The sequence below is a fragment of the Capsella rubella genome, unplaced genomic scaffold (assembly GCF_000375325.1).
Source record: "Capsella rubella cultivar Monte Gargano unplaced genomic scaffold, Caprub1_0 scaffold_7, whole genome shotgun sequence".
NCBI classification, from domain to species: domain Eukaryota; kingdom Viridiplantae; phylum Streptophyta; class Magnoliopsida; order Brassicales; family Brassicaceae; genus Capsella; species Capsella rubella.
The window spans coordinates 7,885,516-7,894,910 of NW_006238917.1; the positions used below are offsets into that span (position 1 = coordinate 7,885,516).

Here is a 9,395-nt window from a genome sequence, read left to right on the forward strand (position 1 = left end):
ACCTCTTTTCAAATATACATCTTTTATCTAACCATTTTCAAATATACATCTTTTATCTAACCGTTTTCAAAATTCCATGTTTAAATATCAAAAATTATAAAGTTTTATATGGTTTATAAGGTACTTGTAGATCATATCTACTACTGGGAGTATACTTTTTTTTATAAATATTAAAAATGATATTGAAAGTGGTATTTGAAAAATGTATTTTTGAAAGTCTTCCTTGAATATATTCCTCAAATATTGAGATTGTGTTTTATTTAATGGGATGCTTACAAAAATACCATTTTTAAGCAAAAATCTCAAAATATGCAATTTTTGTTTATCATTTTGAACACTTCAAAATCGATTTGTTATGCCAAAATACATATTTTATCACAAATATTAAACTTTATAAATAAATAAAATTGATTAAACCTAAATATCACGGATCAAACCACCTGTTTAACTGTGTTTTGTAGTTTTGAAAATTGTAAAATATTTAAAAATTTAGACAAAATAACAAAAACCATCGATGCCATCACAAAACTGACACATTCATAATTATTTTTTTATTTATCGAAATAATTTTCCTGACGTCCACGACTTGCATGGTTGGACAGTTGTGCGTAACTTTACTGATTTAATTTAATAGCTGGAGAATTTAAAAAAGAAAAAACAGGAAAAAAAAAAAAAAAAAGTGAGCCTCACGAGTACAAAGTGAAATTTGCGACAAATGTTTCTAAATGAGCTAGGCTGAAAATTGAACTCGAGGTTGGAGGAATCAACGTTTAGTGAGATAAGAGATATACAGGTTTAAATTTCACCAAAAAACAGATGTACAGGTTACTTAGGATTTGGTATATATTCAAAAAAAAAAAAAAACTAAAAACTATTTTTTAAATTTAATAGCGATTTCCGTAAAAAAAAAAAACATTTGCCTATTTTGTAAATAACTAATAACTATTTTTTTAATTTTATTTTGTATATAATGTTGGTTTGATTTTTGATTTCAGATTTGCCAGCTTATATATCTAGTTGATTCCATATCCATATGCATGTAGTGAAGTTCAACATGGAAGCAAAATCAGTTTTTAGGCCAAAGCTTGGATCTCACTTTTCTCTTGGTTCTACGACCAATTTATTTCCGTTAAGAAAACTCTATGGCTTTCCTCTGACGTCATTTCCCGGTAAGCCTAAAAAGCCTATTTCTTTGAAGGCCTCTAATACTCTGACCAGTGTGGATCAAGAAAGTAGTCGCAAGTTCAAGAAAATACCACCTTCTGAATGGACTCACTACTTCCACTCCATTCCCCTCGATGTCTCGGTAAGTCCATATATACTTATGTGTGTGTGAGTGATTATATGTAGATAAGATTATTGAATGTATTACTTTTAGGAAATGGATGCGCTTAATAAAGAGATCGATGCACTAAAGCCGAAAGTGAAGAACATATTCATGTCTTCCCAAAGCAGTGACTCTACAAAGAAGAGAATCCTTATAATATATTTGTTTGTGAGCCTAGGCATTGCACATCACTTCGAGGAAGAGATCTATGAGACTCTAAATGAGGGTTTCAAAGAGATAGAAAAGATGATGGCCGGTGAAGAAGATTTGTACATTGTTTCGACCATCTTCTGGGTTTTCAGAAGATTTGGTCACTACATATCTTCAGGTACAAGAGTCTCTTACTCTACCTAGGCGTTTTAATCATCATTGACGTTTTAACTCTAGTTATTTTGTATAACAACTTGATCCATTTTGGTCAACAGATGTCTTCACAAGATTTAAAGGGAGTAATGGAAATTTTAAAGAGTCTCTTATCGAAGATACCAAGGGTATGTTGAGCTTGTATGAAGCTTCACATCTGGCGACAACAAAAGATTATATATTGGACGAAGCATTGATCTTTACATCTAGCCACTTGGAGTCATTAGTTGCAAGTGGAACGTGTCCACCTCATCTCTTAGTGCGTGTACGAAATGCTCTAAGTCTATCTCAGCATTGGAACTTTGAGGTATTAGCCCCAGTGGATTTCATCCCATTCTATAAACAAGAAAAAGACCATGACGAGATGCTACTCAAGTTCGCTCAGCTCAGTTTCAAGTTTCTACAGCTCATATACCTTCAGGATCTCAAAATACTTACAAAGTATGTAATCTCCTCCTTTTACTAGCATTTATGTAGCTTGACTTCGTTAAAGAAGTTATTCTAACCACATATTAATTTGTATCTATATATGGATGCAAGATGGTACAAGGAGCTAGATTTTGTATCTAAGTTTCCACCTTACTTCAAGGAGAGATGCGTCGAAAATTATTTCTTTGTGCTATCGGTGTTCTTTGAACCACAATTCTCACAGGCAAGGATTATGTTGGCTCGGAGCTTCGTCCTTCAAGGGATTTTAGATGACACATTCGACAGATATGCAACTCTTCCCGAGGCTGAAAGCCTCGGGAAGAGCTTGGAAAGGTATCAAAGTTCCAGATATATAATGATCATGCATGATCGGTCGTGTTTGTATGATAATGATGGTAATCATGATAATGATCCGCAGGTGGGCTCCCGATCATACCATGGATAACCAACCTGAATATTTGAAATCCGTATTGAATGTTATATTGGATACTTTCGAAGATTTTGAAAAAGAACTTAGGCCAGAAGGAAGATCTTACAGTGTGGATACCACAATTGAAGAGGTAACCAACCAAACTATTGTTCTTTAATTATGGTTAAGACGTGGACATTATTATGTATACTGTATAACTGTATATAATGAAGGGTAATATATATTTTCTATGGCTTTGATTCTTTGAAATTATTTTTGAATGAACTCGCATGGTTAGATAAATGCCATGGCTATTTCATTATTTCAAAATTTTTTTTTTTTAAAATTCAACATTTTGTAAGCCGTAACGGATCAATACTTTTGAGCGTGCACAGTTCAAGGTGGTTGCGGAAGCCAACGTTGAGTTCGCAAAATGGGCACATGTGGCTCACGTACCTAGCTTTGAGAGGTACATGGAAGTTGGAGAGATGGAGGTCGTGTCATGTGCGACTGTGGCAGGTATTATAATGTCTATGGGAAAGATGGGTACGAAGGAAGCTTGTGAGTGGCTAAAATCAAGACCAAAACTCGTCATGTCTCTATGTACTAAAGGTCGTCTTATGAATGATATAGCTGGTTTTGAGGTACATAATTTCGTCACATTACGCGTATGCATGCATGCGTGTCTACGTTCTTGTTCTATCTTTACCAACTAACGCATTATATGTTGATTAGGATGACATGAGTAGAGGATATGTCGCGAATTCGGTCAATTGTTATATGAAGCAATATGGAGTTACTGAAGAGGAAGCTTTTAAGGAGCTTCGTAAAATGGTTGCAAATGAAAACAAGAAAATAAATGAGGAGTTCTTGACAACCACTTGTGTGTCACATAGTGTTCTTAAGGAATGCATTGATTTTTCACGCATGATCACAGTCACCTACAATGGATATGAAGGATTCACACATCCCGAAGGAAAAACCAAGGAGTATATGACATCAATATTCATCGATCAGATCTGTGTTTGAAAGACTTTGGAGGTGTTGTTCGTGTTTGACTCATGAGTGAGCCATTTACTTTCTTGTTTTCTCTTTACAACTTCATATGCTTGGTTCCTAGCTTGTCTTCTATATTAGCGCAAAGCTTTGTGTGTGTTGTTATAATTAAATGTTGGTTAATTAACAAATGTCGTTGAATTAGTAAAATGATATAACACACGTAATTAGTAATTAGTTCAAATACCTTGCAATCAAAATTGGTGTCATTCCTCAACCTCATTTAGTCGTCCTTCCACCTAGACTCACACATAACATATCTGATTACTAATTTAGACTATATACGGTTGTTTACTTAGTTAAACCTACTTTGCGTTTCTGATTTGAGGTTCAAACTCCTAATCTATGTTGTTATTCAAACCCAACCGGTTCAAATCTCTTGCGATCAAAATTGGTATTGTTTCTCACTGTCCATTTTGAGTGGTATACTATAGCAACTAGAATATTTATGAGGCCAAAAGACATTAATGAGTGAAGGACTTAGGTACATCCATTGAAGGTGATAATTCAAAGACACATAGAACATGCAAAACAGAAGCAAAGCTAAAAATACGAGAAACAGAATAAGACATACACTACAAGAAAATAATTATATTAGGACGATATGTTTCGTCACAATAAGAAAATTTTGGTCACAATAAAAATATTGGTACGATTATGTGACAACTGATAAATAGTTACAATATAATCGTCACAAATTTTTATAGGTAACTAAACCGTCACACGAGTTGTGACTAACTATTTCAGTTACTATTTTGTCATAATTTGTAACGCTCGATTAAACGTATCAAAAACGTAATAATTGTTTACTTAAATTATTGTCCCAAACACGTTATAGTTGATGACCTATACAGCGTATCCAGTTCGTCACAATTTATTACGTTACTATAGTCTCTAAACGTCACACTTAGTGACTTGTAAAATGTAACTTACCGGTCACAATTACTAACTAAAACCATGTCTACAAACCGTTGTTCATTATGACAAAAGTTTAGTCTCACATCGTCACTATTGAATACTAAATAATTGTAGCTACTTGGTCAAAAATACCAACTAAAAATATCGTTGCCTATACGTTAGAAATTTCTACTTATCATATTGTCTCAAAATGGTTTCATTTTGTTACAGTTTTTAAGTAAAAATATTTTACTCTTTACTGCCAACTATTAATATCAGAATCGTTACAATTAGTGACCAAAAAATTGTCCTCTATCTTAATTTATATTATTGTTTCACTAAATTATTATCACAATGATACATGAAATAAATATTTATTATAAAAATAATTTTATTAATCCAGAAATCAAATTAAACAAACCAATATCCAGCAACTCATATAAAATAAATCCAAATCAAATAGCATGTTGTGAAATAGAAATAAAAACGAGAGTACTATTGAGAAACAAAATAAAGCAAACCAAATCTAATTAAGTGGCAACTCAAGATCAACTTGTAGAAACGTAGATGTTTTCGAGTGTTCGAAGTCGTTGCTCCAGTAGTAAATTCTCATCACGATTCTTTTTCAGTTCATTTTCAAGTTCTTCAACTCGGTGGGTTAATGGTCCGACTTCTTCTTCAATAGGCTGTGTGTTGACTGATGAACCATTCAAAGACATAAAAACTCCATGATGTAGTGATCCAAGTCCAAATACACGACCTTGTTTTGATATTCCAGCAATCTAAAAAAATAAGTAATGAACTATGATATACATTTTCTAACGTAAATTGTTAACTCAACATATAATACGTAACTGTGAGTAATTTAATATAAAAAATTACCTTAACATAAATTTCGTTTTTCTCCTCTTGGGTTAAACTATCGATTGTCAAAGCCTCACCATTTGAAGACTCTCTCTGTGACAAGAGTTCTTGCACATGTTCATCAAATTTTTCTGCAATGACTCGTGCTCTTTCATCAACATACGTTCCGTCAGATTTTTGATGTGTTTTTCTCATTACAGCAATGAAAGAAGAGTCTTCATTGTTGGCAATCTATAAGAAAAACATTAGTCAACGTAAGAAATATTACTAATCTTTAACAATAAAAACATAAATGTTGCTGAAATTTAAGAAGTAATAATAAACATAACCATTACCAAATCATCTTGCACTTTAGCATAAGAACGTGAACCTGCTCTGTGTCGATGAGCACCTAAACCATCACGACTAAATAGCCGAGAAGTACGAGCTTTCTGACTTTTTTCTTTGGCTTCCGGTGTCATCCAATAATCTGACATAATTTTCCAATGTTCAAAGAGAATCCAATCAGGCTTTTCTCCTTTGGACTTTGCAAGGCTAACCATTCCTTTAAGCCGAGTAGCGGCAAGATGATCAAAGTTGGCTTTAACTAAGTGCTCAATTGAGGCATTCCACTCATACCTTGTCTACAATAGAAATATAGCAAATATGAATAAACAAAATAATAAAAGTATTATTCAAGCTTATAACTAAAGCAAACCTTAAATGTTGAAAACCATGTATCTCTGTAAAAACCAGGCACTTTTCTCTAGCTGTACCATGGTCCTTTAAAACATCCTTCAATGATCTTTCTCACATGTGTTGATACTTCAGTGTTATTTTTGAACCTGTCACATATGTGATTAAAGAGTTATATTCATATTTTTACATTAAGTATGTATTTTTAAAAGAAAACAATACCATTTAGCTCCATTCCTTCTTGACGGATGGAGCACTCGAATATCACGTATCATTGGTGGAATTTGTTCTCTTTCTCCATTTGGTTCAACGTTTGCAGCTGGTGAGTTTGAGGGTCGAGGCAAGCTGGCATATTGAGAACCACCTGACTGAGAAGGTGCTGTTCCAAACGAACGTCCACTTACAATTGGAGGACGAGTCATCTATAACACAACAGAAATAAAGTTTAGATAAGAAAAAGATCCTAACTTTTCTATATTAATTTTCACATGTACTAGTATCATATGAGCCCGCAAATGTTCTCAATAAAGATATACTACTATATAGCTCCATTAGAATAGTCAAACAGAAAATTATACATAGGATTATATATACACATCTATTAAAATAGTGAAAAAACATCAACTCCAAAAGCATCTACGATTACAATAGTCAAACAGCAAATATATATATATATACATCAATTAAAATAGTCAAAAGCAAATCATTAAAAAAGTGTTTGGGTGAAGAAGAATCGTGAAACAATTAAGCGGTGGAACATGGCACTACAGAAAACATAATATAAATAATTGATTTGATGTATAATATAAATCTCTTACCTTGCAAGAGTGATCGATCAGAGCAAAAAGAACAAAGCGGCTGGAGAAAAAGTAATAGAGATTTAGGGTTATACTAAGGACTGCGTATATTCTTTATATACTGGACAAGTTTTAAGGTATAATAAGTTTAAGAGGGAAAACTCCAAAAGCTACTAAATATTTGGGAAAATTTTAAGCGCTAAAAATTTTAATTAGTACTAAAAAGAAAATATAGCTAAACATAAAAAAAAATATACGATATCCAAAACTGCTTGTAATTGTAAGTTTAACTAAAGAAATAACACGAAGGTTGCATCTTTCATAAAAATAATATGAAGAGAAAGACTAACAAATTGTGATAAAATAATATTCACTCTTCATCACTTAGCTCTTGATCAGAGTTTTCATCTTCAGCATCTGATCCCAAATCCAGTTCTACTAGATCATCTAGATCTTCTACTTGTCCTTCTAGATCTATTAATGTCTCTACTTGTAATGGATCCACATCAACAACCCGTAAACTGCTTTCATGTTGAATTGCAGTGAAATCCAAATTTTCACTGACTATCACTTTTCCCCTAGGTTGTATAACGATTGCTGCTTTCCATTGTTGATCTTTTTTTTGAGTCACCCGTGGATATGGTATATAACATACTTGATCTGCTTGTGAAGCCAATACAAAAGGGTCATATTTTCCATAAGCCTTAGAAGCATTCACATCAATAATCCCTGACTTGTTAACTCTTATACCTTTTCCGATGGTTGAATCATACCAATCACATTTGAAAACCACTAATGTAAGATGATCTTTTCCAGGATATTGAAGCTCTAAAATCTCTCTCAATACTCCATAATAATCATGCTCGTCACCTAAACCAGAAGATGATGTACCTTTTACACAAACTCCATAGTTAGCATTTTTCTTGTCTTTACCATAGTCGTATGTGTGAAATATATATCCACGGCAAAAATACATAGGCCAACTAGTAACTTTGATCATCGGACCATGGGCAAGTGACCGTAACCAATTTGGGTATAAATTATCAGCCCAAGTTTTCTCCACCTAGTTGAATTAAGAATAAGGTAACTCCCATAAAATACTCTGCTTATGCCAGTTGTGAGTTTCGCCGTATCCTTGTAATTTCCCATGGTTCCCTCCACACACAACTGTTTTCGGAAAACATTCAACTTCTTTTAAGAGCTCTTCACCTGTACGCAATCTAGGAGGAGTATCATTTACAATTCTTCCTTTTCTGAAATTTTTTTTGTTCCGTCGATAGCTATGATCAGTTGGAAGAAAACAACGATGACAATCAAACCAACTTGTTTTTCTACCATTCTTTAACTGAAATGCATTTGTCTTGTCCAAACAATAAGGACATGCCAACCGACCATGAGTAGTCCACCCAGAAAGCATAGCATAAGCAGGAAAGTCACTTATTGTCCACATAAGTACAGCTCGTAAGAGAAAGTTCTGCTTTGCATAAATATCATATGCCTGAACACCGTTATACCACAAATCTTTGAGCTCCTCTATCAGTGGTTGGAGAAAAATATCGAGACTTCTCTTAGGATGATTTGGACCAGGAACCAGAATTGTTAAAAACATCAATTCTTGTTTCATGCACACCTCTGGTGGTAGATTATACGGAGTCAAGATTACGGGCCATAATGAATAGTTATGTCCTCACATACCAAATGGACTAAAACCATCTGTGCATAACCCAAGGTAAACATTTCTTGGTTCAGATGCAAAGTCAGGGTATACTTTTTGAAAATGTTTCCATGATTCTCCGTCAGAAGGATGACACATTTCTCCACCAGTCATCAAATGTTCTGAATGCCATCTCATATATTTTGCGGTAGCCTCAGACTGATACAATCTCTTTAATCTAGCAGAAATTGGCAAATAAAACATCTGACGATATGCTATTTTTTTTTGCACAGGCCTTTGAGTAGGACGGAATCTATCTTTATTACAAAACCGACAATTCTCTTCGTTTGCAGCATCTTTCCAGAATAACATGCAATTATCTTGACAAACATCAATTTTCTGATACGGCATACCCAAAGACCGCATAAGCTTCTTTAAATCGTAGTAAGATTCCATTGCTTTATTATCTTCAGGCAAGTATTCTTTCATCATCTGACAAATCGCATCCATACAATTATGTGGTAGATTATAATCTGTCTTCAAATTCATGAGTCGAACTGCTAAAGAGAGTTGTGAAAGACCTTCTTTACAACCATTATAAATCGGTTGTTTTGCAGCATCCAAAAAATCGTAAAACTTCTTTGCTTCAGTATTAGGTTCTTCTTCCATATTTTGATCAAATCCTGACTCCGTACTACCAAATGCATCAGAAATCATTGCCACATAAGGATTCACTGGTTCAGTGTGAGACTCAGATCCAAAAGAATCTTCAACAGAATGACTGTTTAAAATATTATAATCTTCTCCATGAGAAATCCAAACCCAATAATTAGGCATAAATCCCCTATTATATAAATGTCTCGAGACAGTATCTTCCGGCAATAAAGGTTTGCCATTCTCACATTTGAAGCATGGACAAAAAAG

General features: G+C 33.7%; 1 protein-coding gene across 1 annotated transcript; it reads left to right on the forward strand.

Annotated features, from left to right (window-relative positions):
- Positions 1-762: 762 nt before the first annotated feature.
- LOC17880909 (terpenoid synthase 9) lies at positions 763-3,715 on the forward strand. The gene is made up of 8 exons (XM_006285630.2): positions 763-793; positions 996-1,306; positions 1,379-1,655; positions 1,753-2,131; positions 2,231-2,452; positions 2,538-2,679; positions 2,924-3,172; positions 3,264-3,715. The coding sequence occupies exons 2-8, from the start codon at positions 1,034-1,036 to the stop codon at positions 3,555-3,557; spliced, it is 1,836 nt and encodes a 611-aa protein (XP_006285692.2). The 5' UTR covers positions 763-793; positions 996-1,033; the 3' UTR covers positions 3,558-3,715.
- Positions 3,716-9,395: the final 5,680 nt, after the last annotated feature.

Bases quoted from the DNA above. Each gene is read 5' to 3' on its own strand.
- LOC17880909 (XM_006285630.2), top strand. From the start codon at position 1,034: ATGCATGTAGTGAAGTTCAACATGGAAGCAAAATCAGTTTTTAGGCCA. The intron at 2,680-2,923 runs GTAACCAACCAA...GAGCGTGCACAG, and splicing joins TGGATACCACAATTGAAGAG to TTCAAGGTGGTTGCGGAAGC. The intron at 3,173-3,263 runs GTACATAATTTC...TATGTTGATTAG, and splicing joins ATGATATAGCTGGTTTTGAG to GATGACATGAGTAGAGGATA.